The sequence below is a fragment of the Phaenicophaeus curvirostris genome, chromosome 18 (genome assembly GCF_032191515.1).
Source record: "Phaenicophaeus curvirostris isolate KB17595 chromosome 18, BPBGC_Pcur_1.0, whole genome shotgun sequence".
Classification (NCBI taxonomy): Eukaryota; Metazoa; Chordata; class Aves; order Cuculiformes; family Cuculidae; genus Phaenicophaeus; species Phaenicophaeus curvirostris.
The window spans coordinates 3,203,219-3,227,321 of NC_091409.1; the positions used below are offsets into that span (position 1 = coordinate 3,203,219).

The following is a 24,103-nucleotide window of genomic DNA, read 5'->3' on the forward strand; positions in this document are numbered from 1 at the left end:
CTCTTTCAATAATCAATGTGCGATGTAAGCCATAGCTCCCGATACACAGGTAGGTGCCACTGACTTCAGTGGCAACCAGATGTCTCTGTTCCGATCCTGACCTGAGGCAAACATAACAAATATGTTTCTGTGAAATTAAATCCCTTTATTGGCTTCTGTAAATAATTTTCTGTAAAGTAAGTATCAGGGGTACAAACTTTTCTATTTGGTTTTTATTTTTTTCCTTATGGCTCTGGGAAACATGACCACATGTTCTTAACTAGAAGCACAGTCCTAAGAAGACTGTTGAAAAGCTCAAATCATGAACTTTGTCGGAACTTATGGATGGCAGCAACACTGATGATACAAAGCTGAGGGGACACACTGGCTCCTTTGCTGCTGCTGCAATGCAGACCTCTAGCTCAGGCATCCTTTACCTCATGCAGGACAGTCTCTATACATGGTAGGTAGGTCCCTGAAAGATGATATTAAGCAGACGAAATAAAGAGTATGTTGAGCCTCTTGCTCAAAGAGTTTTTTTAGACATCCTCTAAGATAAGGTTTGTATTTAAGGCAGAGAAGTTAAGTAGCGAGCCCCATTGGCATCCACAGCTGGTGCCAGGTTTACTCCTCACAAAGCTGGAGGAGTGGATCTTCTTTGCTCATCAGCACCCTTGCTCAACATGTGATTCCTGGTGTTGAAGACATTTCCCTAGTGTTATCGCTCACTGACCAGGAATGAGATGCTGCCAGCTTAGCACACCGTTTGGCCACAGCGGTCCCCAAGGAGGAGGATTATAGGGATTTGAATTCTTCAGGGCAGGATTCCACTTCCTTGGTGACTCCTCACAATAGAGGTAGGAACTGTGATATTAAAAGAGCGTTTATGATCTGCTTGCTTCTTTGAGAAAGAGGTTGTGTGCACTTTTCCTCAGGAGTAGATTCGGCTTCCGAACAGGAGCACTTGAGAAGGGCAGGGATTCAGCTGCATCCCCTTCCCTCAGCAGATTAAGGTTGGTGTGAAGTGACACCCTTGCCTTTTGTGATGGACACATTAGTTGCAGGAATTCTTTTCTGCCTTTTCACATAAGGGTGCGGTGCCAGTCATGGCACATCAGAAGCAAAACCTGTAAGCTCCCCACAACAGCAGATTGCAGTTGCCCTTTAAAGTTCTGAGGCCAAGACAAGGAAAAAAATTAAACCTTGGACTTCTTTTATCGCTGCTTTCCCTACAGTGTTCAAGTGTTTCTGTATTCCTGGAGATAGCCCTTTGCTGCCTGACATGAGCAGCACGAAATGTCTAGGTCCTGCAGCACCTGGCTGGTGGGTGCCTGGGCTCTGTGCTGGACTTTCCTCTAAACACCCAGATGTTCAGCATTGGTCACATCCAGAACAGCAAACTAAATGCTGGGCATAAAGAAGTTCTGTATGCCAGCTGAAGGAGGGTTGTGATAATGTAATTTTTAGATATAAGTGCATTGAAGTCTTTCAGACAGTTAGCTCTAGCTCTTTTTAGCACTGAAGTCAGGGAGAGTGTACGGCATTTCTATCAAAGCCCGAACACTGTGAGACCCGGGCAGTTAGTCCTAAACTAAGTCAGGTAAAACATTTTTTCTCAGACAACGCTGTTTGCAAAACAGGTAGAGAAAATACCAAATTTTATTGATGACCTTTTAGAATTATTTTCTGCCTTCACTGTTAAATACATCCATTTTATCTTTGCATTCATAGGCCTCCTTTTCTCCTTGCACATTTGAGCTCCAGATAATTATTCTAATTAAAAATATGTAAAAGCCAGCAAATGCAATAGGAGTATTTTCTCTTTTGAGAACCACGGATAATTACCTCCAGTAACCATTACTTAGATACCTCATGACATGTTTTTATTTTGCTTTTCTGATATTTTTCTCTTCTTCCCATTGCAAATCTCACATATTGATTCACTTCTATAGTATTTTATTTGAATACATGACATTAGCCATAAAAAGCACTATTTTATTGCACTGCTCTGGAGGGGAAAAAAAACCAAACCACCCAGCCAGACACTTTCTCCATTACAGACTAAAGCTGCAAGGCTTTAAAAGCAGAAAGACAAACAAAAATTTTTCCTAAATATTCTCCTCTGTGAGTAACAGCTCCCCATTTCATTTGAAAACCTGTAAAGTATTATTTATAAAACTACAATAAAAATAATTAAAAATTAGATTCCCACACAGAAACTTATTCATTGAAAGCAATAGTTAAAACTGAGTCAGAAAACTGGGTATCAAAGGAAAATATTAAAAAGAGAAATTATAAAATGTCAAAAATGTCTTCTTTCTAACTGAAGGGTCACCTCAAGATATGAAAGCAAATACGTTAGAAAACATGAAGGAGAGGCTTGTAAGTGATCTGTGATCCTACAAGTCAAACACCACTTATAAATTACATGTTATAAATTGAATAAAATGAAGGTATACTGCTGTACAGACTGTGTATTGTCTATGTGCTACTTATTGGTACAGAAGCTTTCAAACCAATTAACTTAAGTGTTGTTTCCTGGACTTCTTATTCCCTCACCTCTTTATAAGATTCGTGTTGTCCTTATGGCATGACTTCAGCACAGGCCTTCCTAAACTCACTAATGAATGAAGATATCCATCCAAATAGTTCCTCAGAGTCTAGGTCTTGTGGCTCCCCAAATTTTACCTGTAAATTTGAAAGAAAAGAATATTTAACATTAGCATATCATAGAATCACAGAATGGTTTGCATTGTAAAGGACCTTACAGATCATCTAGTTATAACCCTTTAAAAGAGCAAAAGAAAAGTTAAATATCTTCATTATTACTATTAGAAGACTTAGAGCTGGTTAAAATCTCCAATAAACTGAGATCCAAAGCATCCCAAGTAAACTGGCCCCATGAGTTATCATTGTATTATCTCAGTAACCTGGGTTTCTGTATAATCCAGTCTCTGGCTAGACTATAGATTTCCAGCTGAAGAGGAGAAAAATAAGTAAATCATGAAGGTTCCTGGCTCTGTAGTTTGTCAGATGAACCCATTCATAAAAGAAAATGCGTACATTAGGGAAAAGGTTAATATTCCATAGTGGGTGTGGCAGCGGCATTTTCAAGCCAAAAAGTTTTCCTTTAGTGTCATTTTGCTTTGCAAACAGGCAAAAATATTCATGAGGAAGCAGACATTTTGAGGAGAAAAAATAATTTATCAGAGAGCCACCTTTCCCTATTCTTTCCTTTCCTTCACCTGAACAAGGTGAACAGATAGAAAGTATTTTACAAAAGACATGAGCAATATTGTCATCGTGCCTGCTCTGCTATAAAACAAGAGGTGATGGGCAGTCATACTACAACGCTCAGTACTAGGAGAAGGATTCCTGCATTAATTGAAATCACTACCGTATACGTTCTCCAGTTCCAGGGTAGGAAAGGGGTTTTGACATTAAATCTCTTGCTAAGGTTTAATTCAAGAGGTTTGTCATAATTTTCAAAGATTCCTCCTTAATGAGATCAATGAGTTAAAGAACACAACTCTTCCTACCATGGTTTTCTAATTGAGCAGAACAAATTGAGAGAACATGCTCCAAAGGCTTCATCAAAAAGTGTAAAAAGGCAGCCTGTGTTGCTACAAGTTCTTATCTTGGCTGTAACTGAAGCTACTCTGTAATTGGGGAATACAGATCTCCCAAGGCTGAACAGCACTGCACTTGTACTTGATTATTTCAGATTACAGCTGAAATACACAGAAAGATTTGGAGTGGTATCTGTCATCATCTACACGCATTCACCTGGACATCATCTAACACGTTCTTAGAAACAAACCCTCTGCCTGGGAAATACAGTCAAAGAAACCACTCACATAATCCAGTCACAAAAACTTCAACATTACCCAGTGACACTTGATTAATAGTTTTGCCTGTTGTGCTCCTAATTGCACCTCCTGGGTGCTCCAAGCCTTTGATCTTTGGCACGTCTCACCACTCACCCATGGTGGTACCATCAGTTAAACAGCAATGAGAGGTGAATTTCCTGGAGGCAGTGACCATCTGTGAGAAGCTGATAGCCCACAGCCAGACCACAGGCAGTTATCCCCAATTTATTGTTTGTTCTATAGAAGTGTCACTCGCCAAGGTCATCATTGATTTTATAAGGAGAATATAAAATCATAAAGGTAGGCCTGTGGATTTTTTGGTTTATGTGCAACATGATTTCCATGGCTACCTGCACACATATTTCCAGATCAGACATTTCCCCAGGAAATCTGGACTACTCCTTCCTAGTGCTGTTGAGATTATAGCCTGGTCCTTGATCACTCATCCTATTTTTATATTTGCTTTACATTTTTGCTGCTTTATAAATATGCAAAAAGATCTACCTAGAAATAACATTATTGAAAAGAATAAAAAATCCATTCTAAGAGAGAGAAGTATATCAAATGCCTAACTTTAGAGACTAACGGGGAAAGGAGGGCAAAAAGCAGCTGGATTAAAACTTCCAGCTACATGACCTAACAGACGCACTTGCTGGTAGGTGCCAGAAATCATTTTGTTTTCCATAACGTGTTTTCTGTAACATGGTTAAAACATTCAACAGTTAAACTCATCAAAATTATGAAGTTAGTGAACATTTACTTTTCTTTTTCATACTTGAGTCATAGACTCTCTAAAAAGTGGCCTGTAAGTCCTCAAGAAAACTGAAAGCCAGATTTTCATTCAAAATATTCCACCACTGTTAGATGGGTTGGGTTTTTTCAGTTTCTGTGGACAGTACAACTATGAAGCATGTGGAATTATGGAAACATCTTGCTCTTCTTTCTTTCTTTTTTTTTTAATAAAGAAATGCAGATTTCTTTTCATTGCATTTTAATATGATATATACCAGTATGTTGCTATAAAGCTTCTTCATTTCATCACATCTTTTTGACAGCTGGGATAGATCCCCTTCATATTTTTGAATTAAATCCTGTAATAAAATAAAACTTCTTAATTTGGTATAGGAGCATAATATTAAAGCAGAAATCAAACCACAGTGAAAACAAGATAATTCATGTCAAAATTTTCACGTCACAAAAATTTCACATTTCACAAAAGATAAGCATACATCAAGCGCACACATTTCCTTCCAAGTATTAAGACATCAAAGACAAAAAAAAAAAGAAACATCAACGTTAGAGAATTTTTTACTATATCATCCAATGCCACTACATAAATCTATTAAAATTGACCGAATGAGATAAGCATTGTAAGGTCCTAATTTTCACCCACGTTTGGCATAGTCTAGGTTTTTTGTGTGTGAAGTAAAAACTCCTGGTTGCCAGTTGTTAAGGAGCCAGAAAGAAGGCCTTAGAAAATCAATTTTTTAAAATAAAATTTCTTGATCGCAGATCCTTTGTAACGTATAAACTTATATATACATATACCAGACAACTTAACAAGTATTGAAGAGGGATAGCATTGAGCTGTGTTCCAAGAGTGAAGGAAAAGTTGAAAACCCCTTCCTATTACAGCATGAGAAACTATTAGAGGTAAACAAGAGGCCACTTTCCCTCAAATACTTCTGACCACCTTGCCAGGGCAGGACTCTGCAAAAACTAAGCAGATAACTCATCTTTTACATCCAGCCCACAATATGGTTGTAATAATTTTACCTTTAGTTCTCTGCAGAACTGTGACTCCTGGGGTGCTGCCTTGATTGTCTTGGGTTTAATAAGTCGCCTGCACTGAATAATGTTTTCCAATTCTTTTTTTAATACTAACAAAAGACAAAGAAAATGAGAATTTTCACTAGCATGCAGTTGTGTCCTAAGAACCGCAAATATTGAATTTAGTACACATGGAAAATTTAAGTTATCAGTCTAAAATGTGTTCATCTACCAATATTAACTCCCTGTATTGAAACATAAATCCTAAAATAGGCATGGGTCTTCTGGAAAAAAAGTAGCACATGAACAGTTCACAAGCAACTGCAGAATAATGAAGAGGTCAATGGGATGGTTATGCAGCAGCTGTAAATCTGACCTTTCCTGGCTTTGAGCATTGGGATTAACAATGAAAATAACATTCTTCAATCCTACGTTTTTGTGTGGGAAGTTCAGGATTCCTTTAAAAATAAAAGAATAAAAACTCTACTCAACGTAACAGACTTGTATGGTGGGACCTATCATGGTGTGAAATTGGGTGAGAGGAGGGTACAGACTTGGCTCCAAGGACTCAGTCCTGAACCGATCCAGGCTGCAGTATCTTCCTCTCCTTGTGCTCATTCAGTACTTGCAGCCCCAGGATGTGCCTTGAACTACATGGTAGGAAAGGCTGGTTCAGTGGCATTTGGACCATCTCTTTCTCTCTCTGACCTGCAGAACAGGACTCAGAAGACAGGAGTGATCTACACTGGGCCTATCAGGAATCCATGGAGGGAAGAGGTCAGTCAATCTCTTCCACTTCCCATAATTCGACTCCCTCAATAGCCCCCAACAGTTTCTGGTACCGTGTCTATTGTACCACATTTTATCCATGACTTTCCAAAACTGTCCTTAAAATATTTAGTTATTTTTAATTGCTGCCAACATCGTCCCCAAAGAACGTGAGTGACTGAAGGTAAACAGTGCTATTTTTAGTTATGTATGTCTCCCAAGAAGTTAATTGGAATTTCTTGGAACAGAATATAAACACACTTTGGTAGCTTCAAGCTACATGCCTGGCTGACTCCCAAAGCCCAGCAGAATAGGAGCAAGGGTTTCTCAAACCAAAAGCTGAGTGACTATCATTCAGGTATGTTATCAAAGGCTGAAAGAGCATACATTGGTCTGTAGTTGGAGTCAACGCCCATGCCACATTTTCAGATGAAAGAATTTTTTTTCTTTTTTTATAAACCTTCAGCACAATACAAGTAATTTTCACCAACTCAGACACCTTCTCTTGTCAGCCCTCAAAGGGGACAATCTAAAATCCATTGACTTCACTGGTCACTTTGTGATGCTGTTGTAAATTGTAAATGTCTCCCAAAGTCTATCTTACATTCGAAAAACCTTATCCTATTCCCTCCTGTCAACTTCACTACTGTTGAACCCCTTTCTCTAGAAAGGCAACAGTTTGGCTCAAAGAAATTCTTGAACTCCAGGACTGAACTATAGGAAGTTTTCTCCTGCTGCTTGCCTGCTCCCAGAGACTCTGCACGTGTACCACTTACAAATTTGTAGCTTATGATAAACTCTATTTACCATGGGCAGTATGTTTTTTATACTTCTAAACTACCTAGACACACTTTAATATTTCTTTTTTTAAAAATTCTTCACAGTAACACGACAGGTTAAGTATCACTGTAGCAACACTTTACCTCAACGTTTGGAACCTTCACCTCTCTTTTCAAACTACAGAAGCACAATGAAAACCTGTTCTAAACGACTGCATGATGTATATAAATCTTTCTCTGACTTTAGGAACCACATTTACATACCATCAACTTCAGCACTGAGGCCCTTCACAGAAGCTGGAAAAGAAGACAAAGAGAAAAAAATATTAATACAAGTATCATTCACATCATGAGGACGGGAGCTTCTGCAAAAGTTGAAGGACTTCATTTTTCTATTCGTTGATTACTTTTTTTTCCCCTCCGTCCTCTTACCATCAGAAACAGCTTCAAATTCTGTCAACTCATGAGAAAATTTAGCCAAATCAGGCTCATGTAAGAAGATCTGTTCCACAAGGGCGTGAAGCAAGGTGAACGTCCTCTCCTTACCCCGCAACAGAGGTAACTGCAAAGAGAATAGAGCAATAATTGACAGTCCAAGCTATTATACTTTAAGGAAAAAATAAAATAAACTAAAACAGAAAAAAGGAACACCAGGGATTCTGATAGTTCCCAGGTAAGTTTGACAAGAATAGAAAACACAATGAAATTAAACATCTCCTTTCCAATCTGCCGTTTCAGACATTCTTGATTAAGATCAGCTTTACGTTTTCATATCCATTGACCTGCCTTTCTCTTTTGTATCTTCTTATTCACAGGGGTCTTTTTTAAGTTAAGGTATCCTAACTGATTACAACTGATTTTGGACCTCCAAACACAGCCATTATTCCTTTCCACTTAAAAGCACTGTGCCATGCTCATGGAGGTAGTAAAGTTCATTAATTGAATCTGGGAAGATGGCCTATGCTAGAAAATTATTTTGTAGGCATTTTTCATTATGACAGATGTAGTATGAAAACCATTATATATATATATAAAAAAAATAAAAGAGAAAAAGGCAAGTTGTCAGAAGAGTTACTGAGTTATAAATCACTCACTCATACATTAAAGTCTTGAGATGGCAAAGATACCTAACAAAAACCAAATAAAAATTCTTCTCTCTTCTATTTACAGATCAGACATAATCTTACAGTAGTGTTAAAGGTACAAGGCAGCTTAGGAAATTTGTATCTGTTTCTTACTTTTTAAGATAAGAGTATGATGCTCTGCCACTGTTGGGGGGAGGGGGGAGAACTCTGCTCAGTAGCAGCATTTTCTGATGGAAAAAACTGATGAAGAGAGGAAAGCAGTTCCATGAAAACTAATGGAAAAAGCCTAATGTCACTCAAGTGGTAGGTCAGTGAAAAGACAATTAAAGAACTAAGAGCAAGGTCATGCTTCTTGGAGAGCAGATCTCTTTCAGGAAAGAGTGAAGATCATAACTGCCATTTTCATCCCCCATTAAATCATCCAGCAGAGCAATGACTGGGGGGGGGGGGCACTGAAGACATATTTCACTCCCTTTGAATTTATGAATTTATTTACATTCGACTTCCGAAACTTTAGTTTAAAATGGCATTGTAATACTTTTTGCAAAAGACCTTTACACTGGAGTAAAATGAAGCACTAAGAAATTGCTCCTGTGCCATAAAAGTGCAACCATTGTGGAAGAAAAGCTGTAGTTACAGCATCTGACCACAGTGAAGTGAAAAGAGTCCACACAACAGTGTTCTACACAAAACCACAACATGCTATTTATCTGAACTTGCATCTAACCAGGGACCTGCAGCTCTTCTAGCCAGGGGATCTTAATATCAGGGCAGTCAGCATTTGGATGTTCTACCTCATTAGAAAGTCAGTGTGTTCAACACCAGAGTGCTCCCATCTAGCCAGTGCTGCAGTCTAAAATGGGGAAATGCATCTTGTTATAACACACATTAAACAATACATTGTTAAAGAGGATTTTATTTCTAGTGTGACCAAGAGCAGATGTTAAAATGTTAGCTACTCATTAAAAATGATTGCCTTTCCCCACACTTGGGGCAAAACTGAGTTAATACTAATGGCTTACATACCTTATAATATGATATTTTTAATGAGAAGACGCATATTTACTCACTTTGGTCAAAGACGACAATCTAAATCCTTTAACCTTCTGTTTTCCAGCCTTTTCGTTTAAATGGTTCCCGATGGCTAAAACGTATTCCAAGACACCAACAAATTTCTGGCTGGATTGCAGCTGCTTACTCGCTTGGATTTTCTGGTTTATTAGCTGCAACACATAAATCTTCCTTCAGTTCAGGTTGGGAAGTGCGAGTAAAACCCTGGTGCCTGCACCTTCCTCCACCTGAAGGAGGTCACACTTTACCTACTGGATACCTGCGTTCAACTTCTCTGGAGGAACAGGCTGGGATTTTCAGGAAGGACCAGTTAAAAGTCGACCATCGAGATAAAGCTGGTGTTGGCACAGTTACCCTGCCCCAATGAAGGTCACATCCTTTCTGTTTGCCAATCCAGCCCTGCCAAAATGACTTCAACCTCATTTCTTAAAAATGTTTCTGAAGAAAAGGTATTTTGTTGTTTGAATGCACCAGATTGCACCAAATGTCAGGCACCAGGGGAAGCCAATAGCCTGCAGCGCGGTATAAGGTTCTCCATCCTTCACCTCCCTCCCTTCTGTTTATACCCACTGAAGACTGTTATCTTATCAAAATTCTTAGCACAGTTTCCCCACAAGGAAGAATAATAATATCCTGTAATCAAACTCAATATCAATTTCTGTTTTCCTGGGGAAGCCACCTCCCTTTGAGGGCTACAAACACAAGAGGTGGGTTTGTTTTAGATTAGGAAATGTGGTTTTTTAGCACCACACCTCTCTTCATCAGTCACCAATGCTCAATTTTAAAAACAGGGGAAGGATGAAATACACGAGAGAGCTGAGAGCTGTTGTTAAAACATTCATAGCACATCACAGGGCCAGAGGCTTCTGAAAGCCAATATTCAGATTGTCCCATAGAATTTTAAAGGTATAATCTATGGTTTACAAACATGTGTTAGTATGCATAAGTAAGAAAATACCTAGATAACTAATCATCTCCTCCATGAATATTAAATATCCTTCAAAGAAAACAATATATATAATTGCTTCCAAATATTCAAATATCTGGTTTCAGTGGAGGACAGTAAAGGTGTAGGATTTTACCAGGCAGGGTCAGAAATCTGCACATCTCCCCAGTGTTTTCCATCTGTTCTTTTTCTGAGTTTTGTTCCTGTTACTATGGTTTTAATCACAGCCAGACAAAGGATAACAACTTGGACTTGCAGAGCATTCAAATTTTGTCTTCATTCCCATGCATAATAAAAGGGAAATCTTTGAACATTTTCATAGAAAGAGAATTGTGTTGAAATAATTTGTTATGAATCAAAACGTATACAGGTAAGGCAACAGTTTGGAAAAGGAAAAGACAGTCCATGAGACTGGAACACAGTTTATTTGCATCACCCCACCCCTAGGTCATCCTGAAAAAGGCAGAAAGGGACTTGAACTCCAGTTTCCAACATTTCAATTCAGTGCTGCACTCCTTAGGGTGAACAGCCTCCTTCAGCCTCCTCAAAATAGCAAATGACTATTGGATGCTGGCTGAATAAACTTGTTGTAAGGCTTTAGATTGATTTTTTTTTTCAGCCTGTGGGGCAAGAACCACCTCACAAAAGGAACTGAATTTTATTAGAAAGATTTGCTTCCATGTTATCACTGCCCAAAGAAAGAGGAAAGTTTAACAACCCCAATAAAAATTTGAAAATCCTTTCCTGATCTTTTCTCCCTCCTTTGCAGCTGTCTATTCCACTGCCAGGCCCACTAACAATCGCTTCTTGAACTTTAGTGGAATAAGGAAAATATTAAATGCACATACACGTATACACATGCATATCAGAACCCTCATTTGCCTTAATTTTTTTTTTTACTGTATTTTAGTTTGAACCAGTACCGTGGAATACTTTAATTAACCAAACACATTAAAATTAACTGGATTCCCAAATGCCCTTTACTATCTAACGGCTAGATTTCGATTACAAAGACACTGTAAAGGAGTAAGGTTACTTACAGGTTCCAAATCTCTCATACTCTGGGGGAGCTCACGTAAGGTAAGGAGGAGATCCAACCTCTGGCCTAAGTAGGGGATTTTACACATCTGCATCAAATTGAACAGAAAAGGAAGCAAACCCCGTGTTTATACCAAAACACGCACACATATCTTTCATAATATATTGAGTAATTGAGCTGCACTACAGGTTTCCTAATTTCCGTGCTCATTTTTCATTCTAGGTTTTAAGTCTGTAGGTGTAATATGGCAAATATTAAAATCACATACCTGAATATGTGTCTTTTGCATGTGCAATTCAAGAAAACACTGTGCTAGTAGAGCCAGATATTATTAAAATCAATTACACCCATTTCTTTTGAAGAAAATAGTTAAATGAATATAATTTTACACTAAAAATTGTAGAAATCTAACTCAGAATAAATCAGCTCCTACTTTGGAGAAAGCAAAGGGCACATGACTTGAAGAAGCAGAGAGATTCATATTTTTTTTTTCATATCTGCCTCAAGTCTTTATCAGATAAATCCTCTTATACCGACTCTGGCTGAGATTGTACATTTAAGTTTCAAACAACAGTTTCTTGTAGTGGTTTTATCAAGAAGAGAGCATGCTAGAAATAGCATGTGGTATCATTTGATGCTATGACTTCTTACCTCTAGCATAAACTGATCAACCACATGCAGCTCTGAAGGAGACCCCTTGAACGACTGGTACCTTTCTGCATCTTTTGGTGTCGGCATGTATCTGTAAGACAGTAATTGAAAATCAGATGTTGTTTTCCTCTTCATTCCATGCATTGGAATTTCTTACTGCTTAGTATGCTCTACATATCACATATTTATGCTTTAACATTGGAACTTTATAGACATTTGAGCCAACTACACACTGGAAAGCAAAAATGATCTGCAGATACATTAGATGAACATCTCAAAAGCATCTAGAAAACTTTTAGCTGGTTTTGAGCAGTTATACCTGTGCTGGCTCGGCTTGTCTTCAGCAATGGACTCTTTAAAAAATTAGCACAAAAGCAGAGCAGAGTCATGCTATGGTGTGATCAGCCAGTGGGCCCCACAGACTGACTGACTCCTACCTCTAAAACTTTCTTAATTGCTGAAGAAACAGAAATAGGCAATGATGGTTCTGTCTCTCTACACGCCGCATCACATCCAAAATCCATTCACTGTTTTTGTTGTGATAGTACATAACACAGACCTGCAACTTTCGGGCTTCTGCATAAAAGTAAGGGAATATTCTCCCAGAGTACTCCAGAGCTGCAGATTTTTAGAAAACTGACATCTTTAAAACATGCCTTGGCTTGGAAAAACAAACTCACACCACCACAGTTCCCTTCCTTTGGAGATCTTCCTGCCTGTCTGTCTGATACGCTCTGGGAATTCATAGCATATCTTAAAGAAGAAAAATGAAATCGATGTTAGAGCTAACATATGAGAAGGAGTGTTCAGAATCTTAAGTACTCAAGTCTACAATCTTCTCTTCTTTCTCTGCAAACAACCCACTAAGTTTGTAGCCAGTGTGATTAAATATTCAAGAGGATAGATATAAGTTTAAGAAAATTTATTCAAAGCTGGAAAAAATAAAGCAAAGATTTTAACATAGAATCATCATAGAACCATAGAATCACCAGGTTGGAAAAGACCTCTTGGATCATCGAGTCCAACCATTCCTATCAAACACTAAACCACGTCCCTCAGCACCTCGTCCACCTGTGCCTTAAACCCCTCCAGGGAAGGTGACTCAACCCCCTCCCTGGGCAGCCTCTGCCAGTGCCCAATGACCCTTTGTGTGAAGAATTTTTTCCTAATGTTCAGCCTGAACCTCCCCTGGCGGAGCTTGAGGCCATTCCCTCTTGTCCTGTCCCCTGTCACTTGGGAGAAGAGCCCAGCTCCCTCCTCTCCACAACCTCCTTTCAGGTAGTTGGAGAGAGCAATGAGGTCTCCCCTCAGCCTCCTCTTCTCCAGGCTAAACAACCCCAGCTCCCTCTGCCGCTCCTCGTTCTCCAGCCCCTTCACCAGCTTCGTTGCTCTTCTGTTAAGCAGAAGACAAACAGTAAGATATTTTTTCCTACTGTCAATTATTTAATATGACACTGCAATTGAGTAATTTCTGGGGTTTGAATTATGAAATCTGTATTAAAGCAAATAGAAAATATTGCATTCATCATCCTTCATCACCAAGAAAAAAAAATTCTTATTTAAAAATAAGAGTTATCTGTTGGCAAGTGAAAGATTTTTTTTATTTATCATTAGAAATAGTTCACCTTTTTAAGCTAACTCAAAGAATATTTTTGTTAAAGCTGACAAAAAATATCTTCATTTAATCTGAAGTCTCATATTCCATCAAATTGTTTTAATGCATTATGTATAAAAAACAAAACTATCAGATTATCTAGAAGGTTTAAAGCACTAAACAACAGAACCCATGGAAAAGGAAGCACAAGAATATGTGAATGTATTTTATAAATATATTTCTACATTAATGCAGCTCTAAAGGAATTTTTGCAATGAAAAAATCTCACACTGTTCTGTAACGTTAAGTTTATAGAGACAAAGAGTTCTTTGCTATTGATTTTAAGATGTCAAGATAAAGAATCACTCCAAGAACAATGGAAAGATTTCCATATCAAAATAAGTCCTGAAGTTTTATTATAATAATATTCCACTACCTCCACTAACCTTCACTGGATACATGAGCGGAACATTTTGCTCACTGGTCACAGTCTTGAAAATGTAATCTCAGATTTGACTTTAAATATTTTTCATTTTATGATAGTAGAATTTAGACCTCCTGCTCAGGCTTAGACAATATGACAGGTATAATTTGCATGGAGATGAATTTTCCAGTCCCCTGCTATCCTGTTTAAACTCCTGTCATAACCTCAAGTTCTCAATTAACAGGAGGTCACAGTTTTCAATGATAAAATTTTCTACCATGGCACCTAAATCAAGTGGAATTGTCTTCAAAGGCGCAGAGTGTCTTGCTACTTGTGTGATGGCAACTCCACTAAAGTGCATCGTACAAGGGAAACTTCTGACTGCTGGTGTTTCAAGGTACGCATCAGCCCCTTTGCTCTGAATGAGAGCTGTAAGACACAGAACTATCTTGGGAATCCAATCCTCAGTTCCCAAATACATCTCATTTATTTCAGTAACATTTTAAACACTGTTGGCGTGGGAAAAATAAGCTTCCTTTCACTAAAAGTTTCATGCATTCCTAGATTTTGGCAAGAAATAAGAATCCCAGGAACAAAACCCTGCTGGGTAGCCTGATCTAGTGGGACGTCCCTGCTTGTGGCAGGGGAGTTGGAACTAGATGATCTTTAAGGTCCCTTCCAACCCAAACTATTCTATGATTCTATGAACCCTTGATCCTATGTAGCATACAGTAATGCAGCATCAAATATCTCTAATATTCTGTTGCCAGAAAATTTTTCCCAGTGTTATAACTATCAAAGGAAGACTCCAAAATCTTCAAGGAAAAAACAAAATCTTTCAAGCCTCATTGCCATCATTATTACTACTATTATTGTCAGATGGCAAAGAGCCCAGATGCTGTAAATCAGCGATCTCAGCGGTGTTACACTAATTTCAACAGCATAGAAATCCTGGACTGAATCTGTAGTGCTGTATTAGAGATTGAATAACAGAGCATGTTCAGTGTTTTTCATCAGAGATGTGAGTCGCGGCCGCTGTGCTGCAGGAGTGAAGGGATTCCCTCACTTCTAGCAGCTTCTAGGATGTTGGTTTCCCCAGAGACAGCCACGTGTGTCACCAGAGAGTACTCGGTGTCCAAGACATCTCACTGCAATTATCTCCTGATCAATTCCACCACTGCAATTGGAAACTGCAGTACTGCAGTGAAATCTTTCTTTTTTGAACAAAGCCTTTAAGATCAGCTTTTTTGACATTTACTCCAGCTCTGGAGCTGACTGCAACCTGCAAATTTCTGCCAGTCAGAACTACTGATATTCTTAATAACTGGCCATTCTATTAAGCTCCTGTAACACTTGTTTGCCTTCCTCCTCTTCAAATAGATTTTAAATTCTTTTATTTCTGATCCTGCAGTAGGCAGTAAGGCGTAGTAAGAACTGTTTTAAAGTTTTCTCATCGGGTTACATCTGCTCGCTGCCACAACTTACTTCTTTTTCTAACTCTGCTTCTTGTAACCAGTTCACAAAATCATGTGAGATTTGCTCTCGCTTCTTGCAATCCTCTTTCCTACACAACATGGGGAAAAGTGATATTTCAGGGACATATTCTAAAATCTCAGTTGCAAGGACTGAGATTTCTGTGTGCAACCCTCATATTCTATTCCGAGTCAGGATAGACCCAATGTCTCAGTAGCATCTTTCCTGAACTTTACAGTATGTCCAGAGGATTATGTCTTCTCCAAAAGGTGGCATATATTACAAACAAAAAAATGAACTCCAAAGATTACCTTCTTAGTGCTGTAATCTGCTCATCTGTAAGTCCACCACTCTCTTCATGTATAATGTATAGTTTTTCTTTCAGCTCACTTGGTTTTACACGGAAACTTTTCAGAAAAATGTCTGGAGGAAAATGGTTATTAGATTACTGGGAAGAAAATGCTCAGAGGAAGGAAAAATCACAAAAAAATTCCATATTTACTTTCCAGATTAAAAAAAAAAAATAAGAAAAGAAAAAAAATGAACAAGGAAAAATATACCCAGAGAAAACCCAAAACACTTCGTAGCTGCTAATGCTAAGCCAAAAACATGCTCTTCATACTTTCTCCAAATATACACAGCAATAGTCAAGGAAAAAATATATTTCTGTCAGAACAAAACTCTCAAGATATCATTAACAGAAGGCACTCAAGTACTTGCTTACACATTTCTCTTGTATTCAGCTCAAAGTAATTTTTTTCCAAAGAGCAATACAATGCAGTGGGATATTATAATATTTTGAAGGCTAAAGAAATTAAATTTACCATTTGTTTTGATTTTATTTACTTGCTTCAATTTCCAGGGCTCAAAAGAAAGTAGTTAGAGTCCATGCAAGCAAAATTACTCCCAAAAGGAAGGCAACTGGGAAAGAGAAGTGCTCACTTCCTCCATGCTGCCTGATATTCCAAAACGTGATTTAAATAAGTTTAGGGTGTGGCTCATGATAGGAAAATGAAAATAAGATTTCTCTTCCCCAAACAGGTGAGGCTGCTTTTCTTGTCCCTCTTTCTGATACTTATTCTTTATACGGCAAAACTATATTTTGTCTGCAAGAAGCCACTAGATAACTTAGCTTTCATTTGTGTTTTCTCATACATTTAGGTTAGAATTTATTGTGTAGATCTTCTCTTAGAACACTAATTTTCCCCTTGCGTTCAGATATTCACTCAAATTCTCAAGAAATTTTAACCTGCTGGCATTTTGGAACTTCATCTTTTCATTCATTAATTTAAGAACTGTGGTTTGCAGCACTTGCAGGAAGTTTAATCAGGATTCTCAGAATCAAATTAACTTTTGATCTAAGTAATGTCCATTATAATAAGCATATGCCAAAAATCTCACTTCTGGGACTTGAAAAATAAGATTAAGAAACAGATGTATAATGTCTCAATGAAAAAAGTTTTTAGAGGAATCAGATCAAAAGGAAGAACAGTGCTATTTGCAAACCAAAAGAAATTTCCTCAAAGAAACTGCAATAATTTAGTAGATAAAAGTGCTATTACATGATTCTTTTTACCTGCAACAGCACTTCTGTATCACTTACTTCCTTTTAACCCTTCAAATTGTTAGTCAATGAATTCAATAATTCTGGCAAGTTATCTCTATTTACAGTTCCCAACTAAAAATTCACAAAATATACTCCTTCTTATCAATATTCACAAAGACAAAATCATTGAATCTTCAAAATTAACTGCCCCAAATTCTTTACACATGTAATATTGTTTAATACACAGATAGATTATAGAAGTTTTTTGGAAAGTCATCTAATGTAGTAGAAATCAGAGTAGTCTTTGAAGAACAATTATTCTCACTCCTTTAACATCTGCCACTTCTCATCAAAGTAAATGAAAGACCTTTACATCGTTTTACTTGTAAGACCAGAACTGTGTGTTGAACTACCTCATTTTCTGCGAAAGGCTGTTCTAGGTCAGGCCTTTGACAGAATCACACCTGGGATCCGAGAGGAAAGGATCCTGCTCATGATTATTCAAAACAGCCATTCATATTCTAAGCTACCAGCCAGAAAAAGGCCAAGAGAGTCCTGTGACCTCAGAGGCTTCTTACACCAACCCATCTACACCTAAATGAATATCCTTGGGCTCAGTGTAGGAGAAAGACTGAGCACAGTGCTCCAAGTTGTACTTTGTACTACTATTTGTTGGACAAAGTGCTACTAAGCTGTTTCTGTTGACTTGTTCTACCTGAATTTGAAAAGTGTTTAAGTTCAGCTTCTTAACATTGATTTCACAGGTGTCATACATAATTTTACACATCTGCTCTAAGACAACAGCGCTACAGCTCAACGGCATATCCACATGTTTTGTCCAAGTAGAGAAGAATCTCATTGTTTCTACTTTACATCGTTAAGGACCACATTTAGAGCAACCAAGACATGAGGCCTATTTTTATAAATGAGAAGAGGGGCACTGAATTAAAAGATTAATTAGACACAAGCTTGTTGCATTGCCTGTTGAATGGCAGGAACTACAAATAGAAAATGCATGCAGTGCTCACGCCAGTCTTCCAGATTGGAGTATGCAGTTCTCATTAATATACTTACTGAAGTTATGTGCAACTTTTTGATCTAACATGATATGCTGATTCACTGAAGGTTCGTTGCCCAAAACTATTGCCGTGTCCTGAATCTGGAACTGATCACAGAGTCTAGATACATCTATTTTTCTCTTGCTTGGCTCACATGATCCCCAGACAGATTTCTGAATCTAAAAATATAGGAGTGACAAAGTAAACAAAAAGCCAAGAGAACAGAAGAATTTTGTTCCATCCAAACAGAGAATGGCATCCAGATTGCTTTGTGGCACAGCTGTATTTTTATAACTATAAATATAATGCAGGCTACGGCATTATTATTTTTTTTCCTTCAACAGGTACCATCAGTTTCATTCTCACCTTATCGCAAGGAACAACGTCCCAGTGAAAGGCTTTGGTTCTCTTTGTCGATGGAGAAAGGCTGTAGCCCTGCAGGAGGGCAGGTGGGGCGGGTGGTACCTCTGCCTTACTTATGGAGAGTGGAAGAGCTGGTGATGCTAGGGCTTCTTCCCCTTCTGCGGGCTTTGTATGGGGGCTTGAAGACTCATTCAGACTAGCTGTTGTAGAACTCACATCAAGGTAGAGGGCCTCCTCTTTCTGTTCATTCAGAGGTACAGTAAAATCCTCATAATCCACTTCAGAGGAGGTGCATCCTTGAGATCCCTCCTGAGGCAGCGAAGCGTCCTTGCATAGCTGACAGTACCTCTCTATGAGCAACACCCATTCATTCTGGAGCTTGCTAACATCCTCTGGCCTGTTATTTTGGACAGTAAAGGGTATTCTAAACCTGAAATTTAAGAACTTCATATATAAATGCAAGGAAGTGTAAATAACATGCTGACTAATACAGCCACAGATATTTCTTATTTAAGCAGAATGATATTCAGCAGCTTTACCTGTCAAAGGAGCCCAGTGCTGCTGACTCTGACCTTTTCAGACAGAGTTAATTGCTTACGTGTCTAAGGTTAGAGAGCTGAAATTTTGCCATATATTGACTTTGTGGTGCAGTTACCTCATAATTCTTCTTCTCCACCTTGGGGGAAGGTGAACAATGTGCTACGTCTTATTGTGCTTGTTGCTGGTCAGAGAACCTGTTCACACATCTGCGCTATCAAGCTGAACGGTACATCTCTGCCTGCTCCTGACATGTCAACTAGACAAGTCTTTGTGGGCAATATTTTAATGTATTTCCTCAGTTTCTTAATGCAGTACTTTTGATTCCTTCTTAAAATACTCATCAAATCACTGTAGAGCAACGGGAGGGGTAGTCCATAGAATTCTGATGGCCTCTTTTCTCCATGGTTGTATTTTTTTCTGAGACATTGAGATTCTCTGTTGCTTCACCTTGTTTACAGTAGCTCTGCTTTAACAAATCATTAATTACCAGCTATACTTACAAATAATTGTGTTCTTTGGTCTGGATTGAAAAGGTGCTGCATCCATTCTCCTTGCTGACAGTCACATCACCACCTGACAAATCGATTCTATTTGTCATAGGGTCTGCAGTCTCGTTCTTTCCTCCCAAACCTATGCAATATAAAGTCAATTCTCCTTCCCGTAGTTGTACCAAATACCTGAAGGACAAGGAATGGACATACAGTTCATTCTTCACTGACTACTTATTTACACAAGCCTCGCTTTTGTTTAAGCATTTTCTAATGTCATAAATTTCTACATTTCTATAACATCTTCCATGGAACAGGCAAAATGTATCAATAAGCATGAAACCTTTGAGATGAGGGATTCTTGTTCTTATCCAATACATAAGTAAACTGTGACATAAAATATGAACTTTCTGCCTGCCATGCCTAATGAGAGAGCTAAAACTAAGACCATCTGACTGTCAACTAAAAATCACACAAGTTGTGTTAATTTCTTAGCTGCACTCTGTCCATCTCATGCTATTTATTCCTCTGGTTTGTTTGCCATGGACTTTGTCTTTTGGACTATGAGCTGTTAAAGGAATTCACTATGTGACCCAGCAGCACAAAATATAACAAGGTTTCAGAGTTTTGCGTCTTCCAGATTGCTGTCAAGCAATATATGTCACCATAATATGTTAGTTCTCAACCTTATATAGTCCAATAACTTTCCCTCTCTTGAAAATGCCTCTGCACGTGCCTTTACTCCATGAGGACTGATCCTGGTCCCCCCTCACTCCCACAATTCACTTGGAAAGATGGGGTCAAAGTATTCTGCTCTCAAGGGCTTCCATCAGAAATGACAGTGCCACAGTGTGGGTGTTACCTATTCAAATGACAAATTAATCCTGGCATACACAGCTTCTATTAGAGCAAAACATTCCCTCTTCTAAGCTTCTGCTCTGTTGCTTATAACAAAGCCCCCACATTTAACAGCAAGTAGGGCTTTACTGTATGTGGGTTTTATTCTTATTTAAGCATTTGCATTCTCATTTTTCTTAAGGGTTACTGCATTTCTTTATCATTCTGACAGTTCTATCAGAGCTTTCTTTCCCTCCACACTCTCTTCAAGGTGTGGCCAGTTGATTAAGGTGTTCTATGAGGAATTTAAATAAGTTTAGCTGCTCCAGAAGAATTAAACATAAAATATAAATTGCATCTATTCCCACATAAACAGTCAAAGTGATAAGAATTGTTTAATGGAGCTGGCAGTTATATTGATCTCTCCTTTCTTTAAAGCAGGGACTTACAGTTTAATCGGATCTCCAGATGTTTCCACCATTATTTACTTTGCCAAAAAAAAGAGAGGATTAATATCAAGAAGAAAGCAACAAGGGCTTTGCTTCACAAGATAAATAAAAATCAATTTTTGTTTGTTAACGAACTTGTTAAATGTTGCAAGGCAACAAATCCTGGGATACGCTTGAGGATAGTGTTTACAAGACATACAGTGGTAGCCTTTTAAAAACAATTAAAATCATTTTCTGTGAACTGCGAATTCTCAGATAATTGTCCTGTATAGATAATTACAGTGTTTTGGTTTTCTTATTAGTTTTTGCTAGGCAGAATTTTTTTTTCTCTCTCTCTTTCTCTCCTTTGATAGAATAAGCAATTTCCAGGTATTTTAGGAGATGGCTCAGGGGAAGAGTGGGTTGTCTGTAGGATGGGTAGCAAACCAAGTAAAACCATTGCGGCTGGTTCACCAGTTCAGCAACAGCATAAGCAGAAGCCATGCTTATCTGTAATGGTTTAGGGAATAAAATGGTGTTGACCATCTATTTCCCACTGAATGGTGATTCCTGTCTCTGAAACCACCACCTCATTAGGCCACTATCCTTGGTCACCCCCACAGGAAAGAAGTTCAGAATATTATCAGAACAAATTGTGAATTTTGGGGCAGCCACTTGGCCAACGTGAGTCAATGTTCTCTGGCTGGACTCGTACATTCCTTATCTACTTTGCCAGCCTTTTTCTCCTTTACCTATTACTTATGGTGTAAAATAAAGTAACATGTGGGGAGGTAAAGATAAAGAATTCTCACCATTAAAATCACTCTGAGCACCATCACCACTATGTATTTGTGTTAGTAATGCACACAGCAGTTCTAGCACACACCAGAACTTAATTTTGTTGGGTACCACTACTGCACTAACAGATAATTCCAATGCTTTCATCTCAGGCAGACTTGGCATCTAAATTTTCTCTTGAAATAACAATTAAATAATTAACTCATTATCAGCAAATTAAAACCTTAAAGTATTTATCAGAAATTTTAACAAAATCCAGAACCCAGGTGTCTATGAAAGTTCAGTTCTTACTTCACCCATTCAGTGGATGTAAAAGTGTTTTGCTGCAAATCCAGTAGTCCTTCATGTACCACATCACACTCTGCAGGTCTTCCAGAGCAGGTCTCTGCCGGTCTCTTGTATAAATTGCTCTGTATAACTCTGCTCAGAAGGTATATTATCTATATTTTAAGTGGCAACATAGAGAGTATATTTTCCATGTTAATTCCCTTCAATATGGTATTAATAGCTGGATTTTTCAAGTATAAAAATAACAGACAACACTATAAGCAGCTGCCAAATAGGCAAAATAAATTAATGTAAAATAAATAGGGTCTTTCTATGATGCTAAACTACTTAGCTGCAATTTGGTTTTATGCCTACAGTCCTAAACCTGTCAGTGTAAGGAGAAGGTAATTTTATTCTGGAGGGGTTACTGTAAAACGTAATTTTACTTTTTTCATTTCATATGCAAAGCAATCTAGGAGAAAGTTTCCATTCAGCTCAGTTCAAGCCCAAGCAGTGCTTGATTGATTTAGCTTGAAATCTCAAACAAACCCAGCAGAATAATGAAGGCTCGCCGACAGTTGAAAATACCATGGATTAAAGTGGGTGTGAATTTAAAATGCTGTTGCACAGGGCCACATTTGAGTGTTCTTAGCACAGAATGTATGCACCTTTTTGAGCTCTTCTGCTAAATGTAATCTATTTTGAAAATTAAGCTAATCAACCATGAGGGGCTGTTCTGGAATAAAAGTTCCCGCATGTGGAGTGAACTGTCACATTTCATGAGGGATGAATCCCTATGCAAAAGGCTCCTTAAAAATGGGCCACAGCGAAGTTTGGATGCAAACTTTTCCATGCTTTTTGGGAGTCTGTATCTCAACCTAAACTGTGCAGCTGACTTCAGCACCTCAGCAGTGGGATGACACAAACCCCAAGACTCAATCACCTCTGAACACACGGGTTAGCTGCATTCAGCTGAAAAGCTAGCACTAACGTCTCAACTTGGGTTTCTCAAATTCAGTTTAAAGTCTAATTATACTGACTACTTGGAATAGTTAATTGAATGTAGAAGTCAAAAGAAGCTAAGACCTCAAAATGAAACAGCTCATACAAAATCTTGCAACACTGAATTATTTAATTAATGGAGTTTCTAGTTGTACCTAGGCTGTCTTCCTCTGATCATGTTATAATTTCAGTGTATTTTGATGGTAAAAGTTGTACTACTAGGTCTATTTTTTTCTTTCCTCAGCATCAGGATGGCCTCATTCACTCCTCTTAAAAGTGTGTATTTTTAAAAATCTGACATATAGAAAAAAATAACTGCTTAGAAAATGTAAGTTAAGATTGTCATTAGTTTTATTTGCTTGTTCTAATAGAATCTCAGACCAGTTACATTCAAGGTGTAGTTGAAGAAATGCATCCATTTTCATATCATGTCTTAAGCTGGTTTTACACCTTCAGTCCTAGCAAACTATGGCAAAATCCTAAGGCCAAATGTTATCCTGAACTCATATTCCCTTTGTTCTTTGTACGAACACACACAGAACAGAGACATATCTACTTCTTCACTTGCACAATGCACAGCATAACAATTCCCATTTATGACTGGAACCTGCTGGGTGCTACCATAACATTAGCTGTTATTTATAGCAATCTGTCTGTAACATTATAAAAACTTACCTTCCTTTTATCATCAAGAGACACTGCTTCCAGCTCATAATCTTGTCGCCCATGAAACACAATGCTGAAGCGCCTCCTTTCAGTATCTTCACAGGCTTTGACTTGTGAGAAAGGGAACTGTTTCTTAATGATTCCTTTTTCAATGTTAAAAATGGTCTTTGTGTTGAAATCAATCTAGAATAGAAAGTTCTTCATTACTTGAAACCACTGCTTCTTATTGTTGAAAGGCAAAGAGACCATCCTCAATACTACCATGCAAGGGCATTTAGATAAAGGGTGAGCTTAGAATATGCATCTATCTTGCCGATAAACAGAATAAAAAATTACATTCTATCATCAAGATACTGTATTATATTTGTTTTGGTTACAAAACAAACAGATACTCATTGTAACTGTGCTTCCCTATCTCTTTAGATGAATATGTATCCATTTATCACTCTGAAATATTATTTCTTTTTAAATTCCCCTTGTCTTCTACAACCCAGTGCAAAAACCTCCCATTCAGCAATAGTGGGAACACAAACTAATGGCACGACCATCTCAGCAGAGATTCAATTACCAACTGGTTCAACCTATGCCCCAGTACTAGAATGAAGTGAAGGTGGTCATTTTTATAACAGCACTCCCATGTCATGAAAAGACAATACTATTGA

At 38.1% G+C, this 24,103-nt stretch overlaps 1 protein-coding gene across 5 annotated transcripts in view; it reads right to left on the bottom strand.

Annotated features, from left to right (window-relative positions):
- The window catches only part of LOC138728525 (uncharacterized), a 49,736-nt gene that overhangs the window by 11,933 nt on the left and 13,700 nt on the right, over window positions 1–24,103 (bottom strand). For 2 of the 5 annotated variants that reach the window (XM_069871948.1, XM_069871951.1), the window contains exons 4-17: window positions 23,451–23,624; window positions 21,798–21,946; window positions 19,456–19,632; window positions 18,419–18,845; window positions 18,069–18,231; window positions 15,760–15,871; window positions 11,958–12,048; window positions 11,308–11,394; window positions 9,321–9,473; window positions 7,598–7,727; window positions 7,430–7,462; window positions 5,625–5,728; window positions 4,856–4,939; window positions 2,539–2,667 (exon numbers count right to left, since the gene is read on the bottom strand). In XM_069871948.1, the coding sequence (XP_069728049.1) occupies window positions 2,563–2,667; window positions 4,856–4,939; window positions 5,625–5,728; window positions 7,430–7,462; window positions 7,598–7,727; window positions 9,321–9,473; window positions 11,308–11,394; window positions 11,958–12,048; window positions 15,760–15,871; window positions 18,069–18,231; window positions 18,419–18,845; window positions 19,456–19,632; window positions 21,798–21,946; window positions 23,451–23,624 (1,989 nt within the window). In that variant the 3' untranslated portion in view covers window positions 2,539–2,562. Of the gene's footprint in view, window positions 1–913; window positions 1,152–2,352; window positions 2,668–4,855; window positions 4,940–5,624; window positions 5,729–7,429; window positions 7,463–7,597; window positions 7,728–9,320; window positions 9,474–11,307; window positions 11,395–11,957; window positions 12,049–15,759; window positions 15,872–18,068; window positions 18,232–18,418; window positions 18,846–19,455; window positions 19,633–21,797; window positions 21,947–23,450; window positions 23,625–24,103 lie in introns of those variants that run through there. The other 3 variants (XM_069871952.1, XM_069871947.1, XM_069871950.1) reach the window with 2 other exon arrangements.